The sequence below is a fragment of the Miscanthus floridulus genome, chromosome 18 (genome assembly GCF_019320115.1).
Source record: "Miscanthus floridulus cultivar M001 chromosome 18, ASM1932011v1, whole genome shotgun sequence".
Classification (NCBI taxonomy): domain Eukaryota; kingdom Viridiplantae; phylum Streptophyta; class Magnoliopsida; order Poales; family Poaceae; genus Miscanthus; species Miscanthus floridulus.
This window is the reverse complement of record NC_089597.1, coordinates 49,800,518-49,821,789: the sequence shown is the minus strand read 5'-3', so window position 1 is coordinate 49,821,789 and position 21,272 is coordinate 49,800,518. Positions and strand designations below refer to the sequence as shown.

The 21,272-nt window shown below is 46.3% G+C and overlaps 2 protein-coding genes and 1 pseudogene across 2 annotated transcripts; all 3 read right to left on the bottom strand.

The window, feature by feature from the left end:
- Positions 1-740: 740 nt before the first annotated feature.
- On the bottom strand, positions 741-12,272 carry LOC136522717 (uncharacterized). Its single transcript, XM_066516529.1, has 17 exons — positions 11,153-12,272; positions 6,005-6,116; positions 5,837-5,912; positions 5,214-5,345; positions 4,733-5,099; positions 4,567-4,662; positions 4,397-4,476; positions 4,229-4,304; positions 3,985-4,158; positions 3,639-3,743; positions 2,764-2,859; positions 2,584-2,676; positions 2,245-2,286; positions 2,115-2,156; positions 1,470-1,600; positions 1,257-1,383; positions 741-1,074 (listed from the first exon to the last, which is right to left on the bottom strand). Exons 1-17 carry the CDS (start codon positions 11,546-11,548, stop codon positions 922-924), a joined length of 2,298 nt encoding a protein of 765 aa, XP_066372626.1. The 5' UTR covers positions 11,549-12,272; the 3' UTR covers positions 741-921.
- Positions 12,273-13,439: 1,167 nt separating this feature from the next.
- Positions 13,440-16,818, bottom strand: LOC136523816 (GTPase ERA1, chloroplastic-like; annotated as a pseudogene).
- Positions 16,819-17,037: 219 nt separating this feature from the next.
- LOC136522716 (NF-X1-type zinc finger protein NFXL1-like) lies at positions 17,038-20,785 on the bottom strand. Its single transcript, XM_066516528.1, has one exon. The coding sequence runs from the start codon at positions 20,669-20,671 to the stop codon at positions 17,387-17,389; it is 3,285 nt and encodes a 1,094-aa protein (XP_066372625.1). The 5' UTR covers positions 20,672-20,785; the 3' UTR covers positions 17,038-17,386.
- Positions 20,786-21,272: the final 487 nt, after the last annotated feature.

The following is a 21,272-nucleotide window of genomic DNA, read 5'->3' as shown; positions in this document are numbered from 1 at the left end:
TGTAGCGCGTATATCACTTTGAAAAACATCCTTATCACTACGGTTAGCTGGACAGAAGTGATCAAATAAACTAGATACCACGTGAGATCAACATTAAAAGCATATAGCTCTAGAAACCACTTGGAAACTAAAACTAGATACCACTTAAAAACAACTTTAGATACTACTAGAATTATATCATTAATCAAACTTACGTGTAGCAAACATCACACACAAGCATACCATTTGAAATAAAGAGCGACGCAATGCAAGCAATCATATGTTATACACATCTCGAATTCATAAAATATAAAAAGTTTATGCACGTGCTCCCTCTACTTTTATGCTTTGCTTGTCCAAGAATTTGATCCCCTTCTAATCTTCAATCTTGTATTCATCTTCATCCCACATCTTTGTACAAACACTCCCATAAACATATCTTTGTCCACAACCCCCCCCCCCCCCCCCCCCCCCCACACACACACACACACACACACACACACAAACGTCATCAATTACCACAAAAAGAGGATAACTCTAAAAAAAGATATGAAACTGAACACCACTTTGATGGTAGGAGGCACTTGTAGGTTGAGATGATCATGTTGTTAATGTACAATCAGAGCTTGAATTATACTCCCTCCATTCCAAATTGTAAGTGGTTCTAGCTTTTATAGGTGCATAGCTTTTACTATGTAACTAGACAAGCTATGTATCTACAAAAGGCAAAACAACTTACAATTTGGAACAGAGAGTTTTTTTATTTGGAATAATTTTCCATGCATGTCTTGATGGTTAAGCAATATATTATTGCCAAGGAAACAATTTTTTACAGTTTACACAGCGGGTTACACAGTTTAGAGGTGGGGCACGGCCCGGCCCAAGTCCCACCTCTAAATCAGAGCCTCTTTTCATGCTAGGTAATATGCACTGACAGTAATCCTATATGCGGATGATGGAGGCATTGGTCTTGTCGATGCCCTCATTGTAGTAAAGCTCCACAAATGTGCCCCCACCAATACCCTTTGCCAACCTCCCAGGGTTCACACAGATAAACCGTTTCTGGTCGTTGCTACCTTCTCCAAGGGAAAGCACCTGCACATAATAGCTATTCAGCATCATTCCATTCAGAAGGAAGTAACTTATAAACAGACATGTGAATATACAGTTCTGACTTTTGAACAATGAGCTTACGGATGGGCAGAATTCGAATATATGAATATCAATTAGAAGTTACAATAAATGTGCTGCCTGTAATAAAAACTTATTATTATTACCTTCACAAATGGTGCAAGATCAGAAGGAAGAAGGAGAACATCTGGTGCTGATGAGATCTCCAGTGCTTCCTTAGCAAGTGAGAAGTCTAATGGCACACCAGCAGCAGGAGGATATAGAGGATAGTAACTGTAGGAAGAGTGCTACATCAGAACTCATAAACTGCACACAATCTGTCCCAACTGATACAACATGAAAAAGCCAAATGGAATCACCTTTGTTGCTTTAATATGTGTGAGGCAAGTCTACCAATCCTGTCTCCAGGCTTTCTGACAGGTGGCTTGCGAGAAATTTCCTCACCACTGAGTTGTTTCAGAATGTCCACTGTACAACAGCCCAAACGTATCTGGAAAGAAGGAAAGCAAATATTTTCGGGTAAGACTACACTTATCAACACATTTCTAACAACATATAAGATGAACTTTGCCCATAATATGCATGCGAAGTATTAAGAAAACCATTTCCATTCTTAATATAATAGCACGCAGCTCTCCTTCGTGTTCGAGAAAAAAAAAACATTTCCCAATAAGTTACAAATTTGGAGAATATCGCATGAGCAAACACAGGAACAGTGTGGCAGCTTTTAGGCCTGGTAATCCCTAAGCATTGAATGGACTCTTCTAGACAATGCAACAAGAGAGAAAATGCAGAGATAAGGAGCATATTAAGATCACAATAAGGAGAAAAAGATTCTTTTGAGTTCAATGACCATGTCTCAATTTTAATTTGCAGGAGAATGACAAAAATAACTTAATAACCAAAATAAAGGCGTACCTATTTGATAATAGACAAGGAAAACCATATATATTTTGCATGCTCCAACCATTACATTATTCATTACAACTATTAATATAGCGTACCTCGTTAGAACTGAAGAGACATGGATTTGCCAGACAAGTAATCTGCATAATGTATGTAAACCTTTTAAAAACAAAGGAATATTATTACCAAATACCTCACAAGAGCAATCTCACAGAGTAACTCATATACCTGATGTGTGATATCTTCTGGAAAATTCAAATCAAATGCAGGCTGCATGTAGCGACAGTACAGGTATATCATTAGAGATGCTTGTGCTGAGAACATTAAGGTATATCATTAGAGATGCTTGTGCTGAGAACATTAAAAAAAAAGGCTTAAATAACAACAACACAATTCATCTGCACATACTACCAGACTATAAAGCCTAGTGCGTTGGAAGTAAACTTGTTGCACTATCTCAGCAAAATTTACATCTAACTTTGCAAACATCAATTGATATGTAATGATACAGCAACATGTTTATAATTATTAAATCAGATCTGAATCTCAATAAGGAAAATTACAAACCTGAGGGAAAACAAAGTCATGGTGAGCATCAAGCACTGATGGAATGAGAATTACACGAACAGTGTTCCCCAGATACTGGGTAAAGTCTTGAATCTGAACAAAAAAATATAACACGCATGAATAACTATTGCATTTGGCAATGTGCCAGCATTACACCTTCAGAATTCAGCATTTACCTACCTTTCTCAGAATTTCAAAATGGAAAATATCATGAAAGCTCTGGTCAACAGTTCCTTTTTTTATGTCAGGGTGATCAGAGTCAATGAAGGGTCCCATCTGCCAAAGAACAATTAATGTGTACAGTAGCAGAACATTTCAAACATCAATGTGCTGTCCCATGTACAGAATTGAGAGGACTCACCAATAAGGATGGCAACGGGGACCCGATACCCGATGCCCGACGGGTATTTGATCCATTAGGGGACGGGGATGGGATCATATCTTTACCCGCGGGCATCTAAATGGGCAAGAATCCATACCCGACGGGTATAGCGGGTACGGGAACGTTCCCTGTTTACCCGTCCCCGTTACACGTTGGGGAACCCGACTATTTGAGCTGTCATGCGAGTATTAGGCCCAAAGAAGCTCAACATAGATATTTTGGTCCAAATCTGAACAGTCATATATATAATTTGTGTGTTCTAGGAACCCTCGTTCAATTTTTCCTCACCATCTCCGCCAGCAGCACAAGCACGCCTGTCTCACAAGCGCTCGTGCCCCTCGCTTCCTCAGTTCGGTCTCTCTGCCACCTTTGCTCATCCTCCTCGCAACCTCGCTCCTTCTCCTCGGCATCTCCGAGACTCCGACACTTATACCCGGGTGAAGAAGAAACGTCTCCAATTGCAAAGCTGCGACCCCAAGTGTCCTTGTTTATCGGGTATGCAGTACCCGTCGGGTATCTGTTACCCGACCGATACCCGATGGGTACGGGGATGGGCAAGAATCTATACCCGAGACAGTTAATGGGGATGGGGACGGGATGAATTCTCCGTAGCGGGGAAGAGAACGTTCCGGCGATACCCGACGGGTATATACCCGTTGCCATCTTTACTCACCAATATGAGCAGCTGAGGCTGCTTACGACAAGCATATGAAAGAAGTTCTTGCAGTGGCTCAAACAACAGATTATCTGTTGTTGTGTAGGGACCTGCCGCGATGACCTGTAAAAGACATGAGGTAAAATGGTAATTATTTAAATTATTAATGATTGGCCTACTCTCCTTTGATTGAGCATGTCCATGCAATAAATGAAGAAAGTATAAACATGCATTTGATTCATAATTAAAATAGAAGAACAATGAACTGATATCAGTTTAAGCTTGGACGAAATATACTAATTGTTCGTTAACAGATATGTTTGATGCAGCATTATTTCGAATAAAAAAACAGACAGGAACTAACCGATGACAATGCTCTTGACAGAGTGCCACCGTCAGAATTTTGGTTGCTTTCATTATCAATAGCTTGTTTCTTAGCACTAGGAAGTTGAGCATCCACAGAGACCGGTATGGAATCAATTAATTTTGATGCAACAAAACAGTGTCCACTGGGATTGTGGCCTTCGATACCCACCACCTGTTATTTAAATTTGTGTTAATTTAACTCAGCAGGTAATGTATATGGCATTAGAACTGGCTGTGCTTACCTGCCCAGGAAACAAAGAGAAGTGATCAAGATCCTTCAAGTCAAGGCGCACACGCTGTCCCCTGGAGTGTTGAACACTAGAAAAAGATGTTTATGTAGTTAGCCAAAAGAAATAACAAAATGGTGACTAAACAAAGATCATCACATGAATGAGTCCAAGCACACTCACCTGCCCTGTAGCAAGATAGACTTTTCATTCAAATGACCTTCACCATCACAAGCTACTGTACCAACTGCAAACATTTTCTCCTGCAGTGGGCAAATAATTGGATATCCTATCAAGAAAGGGGTGATGATGAGTTAAGTAGTTAAAAGAACAAAACTAGGTGGTGCAATTACCTCTGAAGCAAGGGTAGCATCTGCCGGTTCTCCACAAAACCCAGATGCAGAAAACAAGCTTGCCGATTTTCGTATCCGATCTTCCAAATAATTAAACTGGAAAAGGGATGCAGTCAAAGAGCAGATGCTTATGACAATTAATAAAACAAATTAGCAATGCCCTTACTCTGTCTTCCATTCTGTCATACATGAATCTGCAACCTGGTTCAGGCTGTGAACGCTGAACTTGTAAGGAACATCTTTGACTTGGTTGAATTCTTCTAATTACTTCATCTTCTGTGATTTCAGCATTTTTACTTGGCACACTAACTGCATTATCAGCATTGAGAACATACTGTTGGGTAAATTTATTTACTCGTGTTGCAAAAGGGGTAATACGATCAGCATTTGTTTTGGCCACTCTGCTGGATGATGGTCTGTCACTTGTCAAAGGAGTTAACTCAGAGTTAGATGACTCTTCAGGTGGCTTTTCCTGTTTAGAGCCTGGTGTGTCGTGAAACGCCACTTCATCTGCATGTGAATTGCTCAAGAGCCTGCAACAGTTACTTCTACATCATATTTATATTTTTTTCTTGACAGTGAAATAAGAAACAAAAGTACTTCTGTGACAAGCATGCACGTAAATGAATCTGATATGTGGAACTAACATGTCGACATCGTTACTGGAGTAAATGTGAAGGTTGGCTTCTTCTTTTATTATCCTGTCTTTAACTTCATTCTGAAGATGTGACAGAAAACCATCAAGATACGAGCTTTCAAGTTTTAAGCCATCCAATTGCCTGCATAAATTAGTTCTTTCAGTTTCCTTAGCTGCATCATGTAAAAGAACCAAAAAAAAATATATGAACCCCGGAATCATAATCATCATGGAGGCATCTCTTAATACAGAGAGGAGAATATTGAACATGAGCTGCAAGATTTTAGTCATACCTAAACGTTGATGGGATTTAAGGACTCATCAAGACATCAAACAAAGTTTGATCATAGTTAATAGAAAGTGGTTGTTTATGCTCCAGCCAAAAAAATAAACATTGTGCCAAGAGCATCTTATCCATAATAATCAGCACAGCCATACAGATGGCATGCTTAATTCGACAGCAAAAGATGCTACCATTGGTGTTGAGATGTTTATCATCAAATTTCATAGAAAGCAGACGCCCTTTCAGCAGAGCACTCAAACGATATACAGTCACTAAGACTACACTAATCTAAGCTGCAAAAGATGCTACAATATTGTTATTCGGAACATTCTTATCTGGGATGAGCTGACCTGTTGAGGTAATAGACCTCCCAGTTGGAGACGAGGTCCGCGGGGCTCATCTTGTAGTTGATGCAGTAGGTCAGCACTGCAAGCAGAACCACACGCATATAAACATAAATCAACGCCAACTTAGAGCCAGGTAAGGGCAAGGGGGAAGGTGGGGACGCTTGTACTTACGCGTGGAGAGGATCTGGGCGGCGTGCTCGGGGCTGGCTCCCCCGATGGAGAAGCCGCTATTCTGGAACTCCGCTCGGATCTCCTCCTCCATCGCTTCGCCGCTGCTTGCTCGCTGCACAGCCGAGGGCAATCAGTGAGCGGGGGTCGGCGAGCCGGGGACCAGGTGGCGTGGGGGAGCGGAGAGGGAAAGGGGGCGAGGGATCTGGGGTGCAGAGCGAGGCGGGGTGGCGGGAAATGGAGGGACGAAATGGCGGGAAACATTTAGCGGGGGCGGGGCAGGGGGCACCTTGTTGGGCTGGTTGGGCCGTATCCAACCTGTAGATTTGGTATTGTCAAAGTTTACCAGTTGCTCTGTTACTTCGTATAAGCAATTGGGATGTTTGTTCTCACCAATTCGGAATAAGTCACATAATCAGTTAGGCATTTCTCGTTTGAGCCAGGAAAAACTTTGTGCTTTTCTGCCCTTTGGTAAGCAATGAACAAGAATTAACAGTTTGTAGAATTTGTTCAACAAAAGCACCAGTACTCGGGTTCATGTATTGTGCATCGCTAAGGGCGTCCTCACAGTACGAGATAATAGCTAGCTTATACATGTCATAGCCACCCCATTACGTGACACCCCCCCCCCCCCCCACCACACATGTAAATGGTTTTTTATTCTACATCTTCTCTCTCCCCCCCCCCCCCCCCCTCTCATTCTTTATGAATAGGTCCACAAACAACCTCGCGAATGAGATAGGTGTTGAGATAAGAGATAGTACGTCTCTTCTCTTTTCCATCGTCTCTCTTCCACATCAGAAAAGTGCTGACATGAATTCCTATGAGCTAGCTGAAGTGACACGCCATAAGAGTGTTTATGTTCATAAGAGTGGGTGGGTGTTTATTCTGTCTCAGTGCACTTAAGGCTACAATTTTTTCTCTGTTTTTATTTTCATAAGAGTGGGTATGTTTATGTTGGCTCTTCGAGCCTATCACAGCCCTTTTCCTTACCGGTCGGGGAGCTGCCTTTTTTGTTAAAAAGACATATGTTGTTCTTTCTATGTTGAAAAACTTTGGTGGAATCTACCTGTAAAAGTTGTAGCTTTAAGTTTTACACGAAGCCCTCTTTGGTGAACAATATGGCACAATAGATTGTTATGCACTGATCGGGCCGGAATGCAGATTGATGCTACAGGAGATGCTATGGAGATCCTAACTTGTTTTATATTAGTGTTATCAAGGTATCATGCTTGTTTCTGTGGTCATGTTATGTGCTATCTTTTACTTTAGTGGCATTACCTGTCCTCAGAATTTATACTAATAGCTCACTGGAAGAGCTTTAGTTTTACATGAAACTTGTTTTTCCCCCATTTGTTACACTTAAAGAAGTAAACAGCAATATTCATTTTCCTCTCTTGAGTTCCTGCATGCAATAATTTGTAAATACAGCAGCCTCCATTTTTGCTAAAACAGACCAACAAATTTGACTCACTCTATTTGGATTTCTGCAAAGTAACCTTCTAATGAGCTGTGTATGTTCTATCTTTACCTGAGGTTTGTTCTTGGAAAAGCATCTAAAAGAGCATGCTGATTCATGATCATCTAATTCATAAGTTTTTATATTCATTTTCCATTTTTTTAGGGTGGAAATGAACTTGAAGCTGTTGAATCAGCAGAGCTTGATGTTGAATCATCAGAGCTTGATGTGGAACATGAAATTGGAGACAGTGAGAATGAGGATACTCAAGCTCGTGATGATTCTGATGAGGAAATGGATTCTGACGAGGAACAGCAGAGGTAATTTTGTGAACATCCACACCATCGGAACACAGAATTAAGTGATCAAATATCCTTATATTTCGAAAAAGAAAACTCTAATGTCGAAAGTTTGTAAGTAATCATTTGTTCACATCAGGTATGATGCCCAGCTTGAGGAGATGCTTGATGAAGCTTATGAGCGCTTTGTAACCAAAAATGATATACAAGTACAGAGCACCAACTGAAAGCATACCTCAATGTGGGAAACAAAAATTGAACCAGACCTGGCCTTCAAACAACAGGTAACGCACAATTCTAAGTGGTAGCGGTCAGAGAATTTTTTACCCCACATTTGTGGGTGTACAAATGTCCATAGTTAACCATGCTATCAAATAGAAAACTCTGACTTGGTCACTAGGCCTGGGGCTTATCCTCGGCTTTCTTTGGCTGTCAAAAAAAATATGGGAAAAGTCTACATAACCCCCCCCCCACCCACACCCCACACACACACTATTCATGGTGGACTACTTCACCCCCCAAACTATAAAACCGGATTTTCTACCCCTAAACTTTCCAAAACAGGTCAAATATATTTGACCTGTTTTGGAAAGTTTAGGGGTAGAAAATCCGGTTTTATAGTTTGGGGGGTGAAGTAGTCCACCCTGAATAGTTTGAGGGGTGAAGTAGACCTTTTCCAAAAAAAATAGAGAATAATCCAGTCAATAACTGAGAAAATAGAGAGGCATGTGCAAAGAAACTCGTAGAGGACGAGATCCACAGCACACATGACAGACCTTTGATATAAAAGTCCTGTGGTAACAATGTAGAATATTCACCAGAAGTTGTCTTAATCAATTTCAAATATAAATGAAAACATTATAAGGAATGCATATTGCATAATTATCCACTAAATGTAGATTAATGGCCACGTAAAGACTAATCACATAGCAGTATCCGGTAATCAGACAAGCACATACTCTTTTTTCTCATCTCTGGTATGCAATTCTGACATGCATCTGGAGCACATTATAAGTATATTTTGTGCATAGCTGCATACAACTTGCATGTCAGAGTTAGATTTTGGGTCGAATTAACCATAGTAGAGTTGAAAAATCCTGAATACGCCCTGGACAATTGTTGAGCAACCTTATCATATGCCAGCAAATTGGACATATATGGAGTGTGAACAACTGAAGGTCCTAAAGGTGCTGCTGTGTAACTTATTAATTATAGCTTGCTAGAAAATTTTCTCAACCAAGAACTGGTACTAGATTCCTTTCCTGTAATCCTTTAGGTTTTAACTTGACCTTCAAACTAGCTAGATCAAATTCTACAATTTCATGAATATCCACATCTCCAAGAATGAATAAACCAATGATCCAGGTGACACTAAATTCATCGTTTGCACAAACGTGCTCTTTACGACTAAGGGGCTGCTTGGTTGCCCGCCACCACGAGCCACGCCTCGGGTAGAGCTGTCACACCTGTAAGTCTGCTGTTTGGTTGATTAATAAAGTTTGGCTGCCACAGTTTTTTAGTACTAGCCTGCAGGAGCAATTCGGAAGTTTTTGCCGCCACAGCTCTGTGGCTGCCACAGACTTAGCATGGTAGATAAAGGCTGTGAACCAGACAGTCCCTAAGTATCCTATGCAACTGCATTTAAGTATTTGAACGGACATGCCTTTTTAGACTAAGTATCATATACAACTGCAATATTTATTGTAATTCTTGCTCACAATGAACTATGACTAGGTGCTACATGAGATGTAGGTAAGCTGCACGTACATGGCATACCTTAATTTCCAGGTAGAAACAACATGAAACCAACCCCGATGATACCATTCTAGGCAACTACCCGTTGTCCCAAATTATATGTTACGTCCATAATTTTGCTATGTACTTAGATATATAACTTTTGTTATGCATTAGATATGTAAAGATTGTGTCTATAAAAGCCAAAAACGATCTGTAATAAGGAACGGAGGAAGCGGTAACAAATTCCGGTGACAAGCAAATCATGCATTCTTGTTCGACAATTCGATGAGCAGTGTAACAAACTACATGTCTACATCACCCGAACGTCACAACCACCACAATGGTAAAACACAAAGGGTTTTTTTGATTCACGTCATTGCAATTTTTTAAGTTTGAAGACACACCATTATAATTCGTCTATTCAGATAACTGCCATTATAATTTTGTCTCTACCTCGTCCGTGCCGTACACCTTCCGCATACATGGACCCGCTGTCAGCCCCGAATGCGTACACGGACGCGTATGAGCGTTAAGGATCCACCTGCTCCGTTAGAATGAGTCCGCCCGCGGTAGAGGAGGAGCGCTCGCCCGCGGCGGCCTGCACGTGAATGGAATGGAACGCGCAAGCACCGGCTGCTGTAGCCACCGCCATTCGCGCCAGCAAGCGCGAGCACTGAGTGGCCGCTGGTGGGGCACATGGTGTTGCAGACTTGCAGGTCGCCGCGGAGGCCATGCATGAGGACACGGAGGAGCTGGGCTAGCTCGTTCGTGGAACAGCTACACCGCCTCAGCCGGTCCCGTTCGCGGACGGCTCACAGACGCGACCGGAGGAGCCGGACAGGCTGGTGTCCGCGACGCGTGCTGTGCCAAGCCCCCGGCTGCTGGCCTCCGCGCAGATGTGGCGATGTAGACGCGACATCAGCTATTGCCGCCGGCCCTCGCGCTCGCCGGCCCCATCAATCTTGAGCTCGCCCTGGTCACGGCGGCTGCAGGAGTACGCCATGGCCAGAGCGCGAGCCGTGGAAACTAGAAACACGAGGAGGGGGAGGTTGAGATGGAGATGGTGAGGTGGACGACGGAGATGGCGTGTGGGCGCTGTACCTCGGCGTCGGCCTCCTCGCCACGGCCAGGCGAAGAAGACGCCCTCCGCCGCGACCTCCTGCTCCCCGGCGGCAGCGACGCGGTCGGCGTTCGCGTACGCGTCGCCGGTGACCGGCGGAGCGGGATCCGGCGATGCGGCGGAGCGTTCCGTCCCGAGCGGTGGCTCCAAGGCGGCGGCGAGTTCGATTCGGTGGACGCGGCGAGGTAGGGGCGAGCGCGCAGGCTGTGGAGCGAGCGCCGCGGGCGGGTTAACGGAGAAGGCCGATCCTTAACACCCATACGCTTCCGTGTACACGTAGGCGCCTGACAGTGGGTCAGTGTACGCACAAGGCGTACAAAATGCTATGAATGAGTGAGGCATTAAATTATAACGACAGTTCGGCGTACCTCCAAATCAAAAAATCCCAAACACAAAAGGTGCTTACCTCAACAGGCACACAACACAACAAATCCAAGAAAAGATCTAGAGCGTGTTCAATACTTCAATGCAGTGTAACGCACGCATGGCGTTCGACGAAATGAAAAAATGCGCACAAAAGGGAAAACATGCCGTACCTTGATGCCAGGGAACGACATGCCGAGCTCCTCCTCGGGGATGAGGACGGGCCACTTCTCCCCGCCGTCGCGGAACATCTGCTCCGTGTCGATGAGCCGGCCCCGTGCGAGGATCTGGTCCCGGATGCCCTGCGCCGTAGCGTCCTCAGCGGCGATGATGGCCTCCTCGGCTCCGTTGAGGTAGGTCACGAGGACCCGCGGAGGCGGGAGAGTCGGCTGCGACTTGGGGTCCGTGGACAGAGGCGGGGAGGGGAGGCGGCGGAGCTCGACGGAGCAGGCCGGGTTGGAGTCCTTGGCCTTGCGGCCGTTGCACTGCGCGAGGAGCTCCACTGCCGCCGCCTTCCGCGGGTCCAGAGGGCAGTACTCCACCACCACCTTGGACAGGAACTTAAGCATGCCTCCTCCTCTCGCCGCTGGCCCCGCCGCCTTCGTCGTCGTTGTCGCGCACTCGCCGCAGCCGCCTCTGAGATGTTTCGTGCCTGGTTGCGTTGGGGAGCCTTTCCTGGCTCGGGCACGAATGGGTGGGAATCTGGGCAATGGGTAGACGCGGACCCTCTAGGCTGCCGCCTGCACCTTGTTGGGCTGGTTGGGCCGTATCCAACCCGTATATACGTATCGGCCCATGTATCTATAATTGATTCAATAAATTAAATAAAATGTATCTATAATTGATTAAATAAAAATAAATTAAATAAAATGTATCTATGGTCATAGCCATAGCATAGCAAAGTTCTGTGTTCACATAATCTCGCAAGCTGAAACATCAAGGTACTGGTCTAATATAGGAGACATATATCACCACCCTGAAATGTCAAATGTGACGGCCTGGCACTCACAAGAAACTCCAAGTCTATCTATCGCCCCGTTCGCTTAGCCTATAAGCCGTACTTTTTCGGCCAACGAATAGTATTTTTCTCTCACCACAAATCAGCCAACGGTACTTTCAGCCATGGCTTATCAGCCAAGCGAACAGGGCATATGTTATTACCAGATTGTACTCTGAACAAAAGGTGTAAACAGTTTGGCTATTGAAATAGGCTAGCATCACGGCAGTTCTACCAAAGTTATTGACACAGCTGACATTTTCTGCAATCACACCACCAAGAACAACGAAACACCTTGGCTCACATCTTCAGTTCCGTCGTCCATGTCCCCTGAACACTGGGCCGTTTCGTTACGTGTCTGGTTCGCAGCTTCACCACTTTCCTGCCCAGGGAGTTCCTTAGCCTGGTGGCTTGCAGGACTATTTCCTCTGGCGGTAAATTTCTCACACAGACCACTCGCTCGCTATGGTTTTCTGCACAACAACAAGGCTAGTTAGAAAATTGAGAACAAAACAAAATCAATCATTTCATGAGAAAAACAAAATCAGCGTAGCTGTGGAAATTACAAAGATAAGACAACAAGAAAACAGCAGCTATAGGACAGCTGCGTTCGAGGAATTGTACAATCCAATCCCATAATAATTTTTTTCACTAGTGGAAAATACCAATCCGATCCTACAGGATCTTGCTTGCTTAGTGCATGCAATATTGTAATGGCCCCATATATAAGATCAAACTGACAACACAAGAATCTGTATCAATCCAAAGAATTGTTGGTTGGCGTCCCTCTTATCCCACAAAAAATTGCTAACCGGTCCTATTCCGTCCAATCCAAGATGGGTGTGATCATCCATCCTCCCAGCATTCATGAGGATCATGAAATGTGCACAATTCCAATGGAGGTTTTATCTTGACCGTGGTATATGTAAACTAAGGTATGTTCACCTTCAGGCGTGTTATTCCAAACAGGTATTCAAGCTTGTGCAGAGAGAACAGACAAAAATTGGGCCAATAAGGATTCAAGGAGGGATGCTATCACAGCCTTGACAGATAGATGGGAACAGGAAGATGGAAGTTCAAGTTCACATTCATATGATGAGATTCAAGGCTGATATTTATATTTTCCATTTTTTCCCCTTTACTTCTTTCTTTCACACTTCTTCATCTCTTACCCTGTCTTGAGGTTTTCCTTTCTTCTTACTTTCTCCTCTCTCTGCCTTTCCTTTACTTTAACATTCTTTTACTCCTGTCGCACTTATTTTGCCAGTTCTGTTTATACATGTACAGCTCTCTTCTTTCATTAATGAAATGGCCATGCTGTGCAATTTTCAACTGAACATGGCAGGTTAAGCTACATTGTATTCCTATAGCGTCTATCCATACATAAGTTGTATCCCTATCAGGAAACTAGTTCCACAGAATTCATAAATTGCAATGGAAAAGGAAAGTAACCAAGATCTTACTGTAAATTCCCTTCAAGTTAGGATGTTGACCACGGACAAGCTCTGTCACCACTTCTAAGTGTGGATTCTTTTCCTTAAAGGCTGGAAGATGTGCCTCCATGAAGTCCCTGCAATCAGAAAAGGTGCTAGTTGTTAAAGAGCAGAATCAGCCATTGATATCCAGTAATGAATTACCTCATACTAACCAGCACCATGTTTGATCAGAAGCCCATACAGCTGCCACTAAACTATAGTGTACTGCTGTACAAGGAAAGTGCTCTAGCTCGAGCTAAAATCTGATGAACGAACACAAGCACAGGCATAGAGTGCCTGATTCTATTGTTGCAACAAATAGCATGTAATTGATCTAAATCGTGACTAAATGGGCAGCTCTTTTAACTCATTCCCAGACATCAGTACCCGCTAGTCCCACAACACATTTCTGTCTAGAAATGAAATTTCCACGCAGGAATGCCCTAGAAAAGCTAAAGAAGCAACAGGATAGTTGTCTTGAGTTTCCAACTTCCAAATTGTAACTGCATACACACCACACTCGTCTGCAACGACGAATCCTTGGCTGGGCACAGTCGACCAACCATCCGACCAATTCCCACATTGAAGAACATGTATTAGCAGTATCTCGACTAATTCTAGCAACAGAACTAAGGAAATGATAAGAAAACACTATGGTCTAATGGAACTACTACCGAAGTGAGGAACCAAAATATATCATCATACCTGATGCCCCTGCTGCTCCCTCCCCAGTCGCAGTAGTTTACCACGAGCTTCTGCAGCTGCCAGACCCCCCTCAGCGCCATCCTTCCGAAGCCCAGAGGTCCCCGCAGTCACCACTCGCCGTCGCCGCCTCGCCGGAGCCCAGAGGTCGCGGATACACGCGCTGTCCCGTCGGTGGAGAATGAAGAAGAACTCGACGCCTCGCCGGTAGGGCCGCTGGCTTCCGCGGAGGGTCGTCGCCGACGGCCGCTGAGCGGCGGCGGCGCCTTGCCTGCGCGAGCCGCGAGTGCGTGCGGGAGGCGGCGCGAGTGAGGAACGTGAGGGGCTAGGGTCAGCCGGTCAGGTCGAGGTGGGCAGGTTCCTGCCGCCTGCACCTTGTTGGGCTGATTGGGCCGTATCCAACCTGTAGATACGTATCGGCCCATGTATCTATAATTGATTAAACAAATTAAATAAAATGTGGATACTCAGGGATACGTATCTGCGGCATATCCGTATCGGATACGGGATACGGGATACGGGATACGTCCCTGACCTGAAGTATCTGTGCTGCGTAGGTCGGCAAGAGACGAAGCTGAAATTTTGGCTTCTCCTGGCTATATCCTGAAACATGATGAACCACATGAACAAAATACGCTTATTAATCTCAAATCATCCCATGTAGCTCAGCATCTAACAAAAAAAAAGATGGGTTCAACTGAGGAATCATATTACAGAGCATATGACCGTTTAGGAGATAAACCACAGAGCAACAAAGAGCGTGATAACAAATTAACAATGTACTGAAATGGTGTAAACTTATTATTTTGCATCATCTGGATGAAGTAAACATATGTCGGGAAAGTTCCGAATCTCTGGCTTTGGAGAAAATATTTCTTCACATCTGATTTGTAGTAGCCTAGGAGGAACATAGTAATCATTTAGTGCTAATTTATACATCAGCGGTTTCAAGTTCACATTGTTCAGTTCACCAATACCAGAAAAAAGCAAAGTACTATGCCATCTGCAAAAATATGATTTGCTAATGCCTCCATCGATCAAACCAAGATTATTGTCGGGTTCAATATTGGAATGGCCACATCAAGTTCAACAATAATGATATTCAGGAGCACACTCTTGACCACAGACAAATATTTACTAAAATGTTCTGAGCATCTGAACCTGACTCTCTCTGTTTATAATACACAGGACAGTCAATGACATTTAGGCCTTGTTTGGATGCATGTGTACCTACTTTAATCCACATGTGTTGGAGTAGATTGGAATGGAACTTAGTTTAATTCCACTCTAATCCACTTCAACGCATGTGGATTGAGATGAATACATGTGCATCCAAACAAGGCCTCAAAGGTAAACAAAGCACAGGGGAGATGCATTTAGAAAAATATGAATGATCTTTGCTAATACCTTGGGGTAGTAGGCAGGACCCATAGGGAGCTTTGACAGTATCCACTCCTTGATATCATCCACCCCATTACCAAATTTAGCACTTATTGTTATAACATCATCAACATTAGTAATTTTTTGGTACCACTGTCAAAAGAGTTGTCCGGAAATAAATACCAACTGCATGCCGAGGAAAGCACAAAAGAAACAGGGAACCACCTTCCAACAATCGTATCAGGTTCATACCTCAAGTTTCTTTGCGATTTCTCCGGGTTTTATGAGATCTTTCTTGTTCAATACAAGTAGTACAGGGAGTCCAATATCTTTGTTTCCCACACCTTCTTCAAGCATTTCATCAATCTAAAAGCTCAACGCTTGCAAGATGTAAGGTAAAATGATTGAATGTCAAGATGGATTACTTTCTTTCTTGCTGCTGGCAATACCTTTTCAGGTGCTTTGCAAGCATCAGAAACAACCCAAGCACACAGTCAGCGCTGCCGATAGCGCTCCTAACATTCTTCATCATCATACTGTCCACCTTAAGCATCTCCTTTTTAATAACACCAGGAGTGTCATAAAGTATAATCTGCAAACTAAATGATAACTCGATTAGCAGTGAAAAGCAACATGATCCTCTTGATGGTAATGGGACCAGAAACTTCCGAGGACCTTAATTTGCATTGAACTGAATTAAATTCTGATACCTGGTACTCTGGTTCCCCATATACCAAGAATGCGATGTCTTGTTATTTGCGGTTTATCTGTTACAACTGAAAGTTTCTGACCAACCATTTGGTTAATAAGTGTGCTCTTGCCAACATTTGGCTTCCCCAATACAGCAACATAACCTGAGATACCGTATCAGTACGCCAATCTTTCAATGTGGATCAATTTTCTTTCTGGATTTTGACGAAAATGCTCTGCGCATTGCAACTTTGCAAGCTCCATAATTTTACTTTACGAACTAGGACGAAATTTGGCTAATAAAGTTTAGAACTAATTGCATGACCTCAATTCCTAAGCTTAATCAATACTAAACCTGACTAATTTCAAACGCAGAAAGCACAAAGTGAGGAGCCTAACTGCTGCTGTGATTGGTGCAAAGAGAGGAGCCAAATTCCTCCATCTCGTACTCATCCAGCAGTGCCAGGCTCCGGTCCGGCTTCTCGATACAGGAGAAGATAGAGGCGGGTCGTGAATCACTATGTACTTTTTTAGACCAGCGAGGAGCGACGGATGACGGACGAAGGGGGTGTGGGCGTCGCTTTTGGTTCTTCATTGTAGTATATAGATGTAGTAGAAGAGAAGAGAGAGCTCAGCATGACGAACACTACTAACAGAGGCAGAGCATGCACAGCACCTCTCCCGCTTTTTCTCACACAATACCAGCGCTCAAGACCCAAACCCGAGACCCAGATACTTTCACAAGTAAATTATATAAGCGAGTAACAAAAGATACCATCGAAACCTAATAATGGTCATGTTCGCTTCTCTTATAATCCGTACTTTTCAGTTTTTCTCTCACAACAAATCAGCTGAAACAGTTTTTTCAGCGAAGCGAACAAGGCCAATAACCAATAATAAAAGATAGAAACCTTGTGGCATACTAATTTCTTCTGAACTCGACAAAAGGTCTGCGAAAATAAGCAGCAGCCTTACAGAGATTCATTTGCCGGCTCAGTCGCCTGCGTAACAAAATCAGCACTTCACGAAACTAATTAAAAATGTGTGCTACAACATGAAGGCTCGGTACCAACATAGCAACAGTACCAGCGAAGCAGATTAAACTATAATAACCAGATTCCAGAAGAATAAAAAACATCTGGACCAAACTTCCCAATGCTACCTCATTCACAAGCTTCTTCCCAGTCGTCCACCTCTACATCCGGCTGCAGCTTAGTCACAGATGGCCCAGCATTCCCAGCGTTTGGTATTGCGCTGTATGCAGCATCCGTGCGCGGAGCAGGCTTTTGCTCATCGCCTGGACCAGAGCTTGCAGCAGCGTCTGAGTCCAGAACATTCCATCGGTTCGGAGTACCCATGACTTGAGAGGCAGTGTTGGCGCCTCTCCATCCAGGTGCTGGAGCATGGCCAGCAACACTAGTCCAGTCTCCAGAGGGCAGATCAGGCTTCTTCCATGGATTGCTCCTAGCAGTGAGCCCCCCATCCTTCTGCTCTCCAATCCAAACATTGCCTGAAGAAGATGCCTGAGCGCTGCTTGGCATAAACATCGCAGCGCCCTGGTAAGCAGAGCCATAATCCAGCCGCCTCAGCGCTGTTGCTGCTCTAGCTGGATCATTGAATACAGCAATGGCATTCTTGTCATTCAGCCAGACCAATTCACATTCCCCACCAAACCTTAGGACTAGAGCGTTGACATCAGCATCCCGTGGCAGGTCAAGCATGGCGACAACTAGCCTCGGATCCATGTCAACAAGTGGATCAAAGTAAGGATGGGCAGCTGTAACAGGTGCTCCTGCCTTGGATCCCAGTATGCGAGCAGGCGGTTTCGATTTGGGTGTGACATGGATAGTAACAAAACGCTTAGGCTCACAACAAGCCGCCTTGACAGAAAGCTTCCACCGGTCTGCAATTAGCCTGATGGCATCTCTCTTGTCCTTCAACATGGGGCAAAAGACATGCAGTTTCAGATTGCTTGAAGAACTGCCTCTCACCTTGCCAAGTACAAGGAACTTGCACCTCTCTTCTATGGCCAGCACCCACTTTGGCTCATGCCGGAACAGGTCAGAAACCAAATCTGATGAACTTGAATTCTCACCAACATGCAATGCATCCAAATTGGGTGGAGTGATGTCAAATGCTTCAGCAAGGACCCTCTTCTTCTCCATCTTTGCACACTCCTCATCACAAGAAATCTTCCTCTGCCCAAGAGGCACCCTCCTCCCATTTGATTCCACTGGTTGGAGTGGCAATGGCAGCTTCTGTATGATGGCGACTTCAAACATATTATCACCCGTGGAGAATCCACCAGCACCGCAGGGAACAGTTGCAGTGATTCGGCCACAAGAGCAGGTAATAGTCACTGCAAATTCACATCTCAAATCTGGGCATTGGGAAGATGGGTGACATGGGGCAGTGCATGTGTGCTTGCATTCTCTCCTTGCGGCACCACATACCTGTCCACAAGCTGCTTTGCCACCAGAGCTTGAGCTAGCATCTCCATTTGTAGGTGTCTGATCACAAGGGGGAGGATGGCAAGGCCTGTTGCAAGCATGGATTCCACATTGGCGATTCTTCCCACATGATTGGTTGCACCTGATATCCTTCGATCCGCAAGGGATATTCCTCAGCATCACATGCCCCCCAATGCATTCTCTCATCACTGGCACGATACAAGGCGGACAGTCCCCAAAATGGCATGAATGTGAGGCAGGATGTCCGCAAGGCTGGGGAACTGAGCACTGATGTGGACAAGATGGTGTCGGTGTTCCACAAGGCAGAGGTGGCGGGAGAGAAGTTCTGCCACAGGCACAAGTGAGATCAGTGAATATAGTCTCAAAGCAGGGTGGGCAATGACCACTGTGGCAGAGTAGCTGGCATGCATGCTGCCCACACCGGAGCTTCTTGCCACATGATATCTGGCAGAGATGAGGATCCCAGTTGCCACCTTCAAGCTGTGCAACTTTCCTAGACAGTGGGCAACAGAGCTCACTGCACCGATGCCTCCCACAGTTCTTCTTGCGACCACAAGGCTTGTTGCAGCGGAACTCTTCCATTGCGACCTTGTAGCACTCTACCATCTGACCTGATGAGCCACAACGGCACTTCTGCTCAACGCGGACCAAACAAGGTGGACATTCTCCCTCATGGCAATTGACCTTGCACCTATGCACCCCACATGGCAGTTTCTTATCGCATATCTTGTCGCAGGTGGGGATTGCGTCCAAGCAGCTCGCCCTCCTCTCATGCAGCCTGGTCTTGCCGCAATGGCATGTACTGACCTTCCCTGGCATGAGCTCGCAGTCTCCACAAGGCCCTGGGTGGCACATATCCTTGCAAGCATGATTGCCACAGGCAAGTGTGCGGCCACACAGCTCATTGCAAGAAAACACCCTGTCCTCCTCAGACAGCTTCCCCTTTACCATCATGTCTCCACATAGGAATGTCTCATTCTTCTTCCCGCAGAAGCACCGTGCAGAGATGAGAACCGCACAATCCCCGCAAGAACCAGTGTGGCAAACCTTCTCACAGCGATGCCTTTTGCAAGGTAGCATCTGTTCACAAGGGCGGCCACAGGTCACAGGCGTGCTCCGGTCCGCACACCGCCGCACGATGATCTGCTTCCTGCAGGGGCAGGGCCGATCCGGAGCAAATGCTTTGCAGGGCGGGCACGGGCCCGGGTGGCACTGAAGGACGCAGACGTGCGGGCAACTGGTGGCGTCAACATCCTCCCCCTTGGCGCCCGGCGGTTCCGCCCTCTCGAGAGGCTTGGAGCAGGGCTCGCCACAGGAGTGGGGTGTTAGGAAATGGTCGTTGGGGGGATCTCTCCGGCGCCCGCAGAAGCAGGTGTAGGCGAGGTCGCGGGCGGGGGTGGCGTACACGGACTGACACCCCGGGCAGCGCCAGGAGGGGGAGGCGGGGTCTGCTGCCGGGGATGCCTCGGCGGCGGAGGCCGGGGAGCGCACCCACTTGCGGATGCAGGGGAGGTGGAATATGGAGAAGCAGCTGCCGCAGGACCAGATGGGAGCCGACAGCCGCACCATGTCGTAGCATATCATGCACTCCACCGCGCCGCGGGCGAGCTTGTCTTGGATCTCCTGCACCAGCTGCGGCACCGCCCCATCGCCCCAAGTCGCCGCCGCAGGCGCAGGCGCGGGAGCCGGCCTCTCCGGCGGCGGACCGCGGCGACGGTATCTCGCGCTGTCGTTCTGCTCCTGAGGCGGGGCAGAGCGGCGACTGTGGTTGTTCCCGTTGTTGTTGCCGTGGTTGGAGCGGCGCGAGCGGCGGTGGGACGGCCGGGCCTCCGAGGCCGGGGTAGGGAAGGGCAGGATAGGGCCGGCGGCGCCGGGGAAAGAGGCGGCGGGGCTGGGGCGGGGGCGGGGGCGCCACTCGGAGCGGGAGGCGGTGACCACGGGTCCAGCCCCGCGACGGCGATCGGTGGAGGGCTGCATACGGCGGCGGGACGGGAGGGGTAGACCTAGGGTTGCTGCGCCGCCCGCCGTCGGGTCGGGGTGTAGGCGGTGGGGTATGGAAGAGTGTTGGTGCAGGGGTGGAGTGCGGTGTGGGGTGTGGGGTTACTATTGCCCGAATCTTACAAATTTAGTTGTTTTAGTTCGTGCTTCTTTCATTTTTACCACTTTCACCTATGTGGCACGCCAGCTCGTGCTGACACGCTGGCACCGGCACGGAAAATGACCCCGTTGCCCCCGGCCATCTTTCAATTAGACGCGTCGTTGCCCTCTCCCTTTTCCCCTTCCCTATTTCGTTCGCCGCCGCCTCCTTCCTCTACCCGCCCGTCGCCCCCATCTTGCTCGTCTCCACCGCCACGACCACCACGGACGGCAACCATGTCGCATAAGGCGGAGTCATCTAGCTCGAGTAGGTCGGCGAGGAGGCTGAGTTCCGCGGTCGCTAGGTTTATGGCCTATCCGGTTGGTACAGAAACAGGGCTCCCCTTGATTGTCTGCCCCGATTGCAAGCTCGCTCGTGTGATTGAGCTTCGCGTGGTGCAGGACACTCGAAACAAGGGCCGTAGCTTCTTCAAATGCCCTA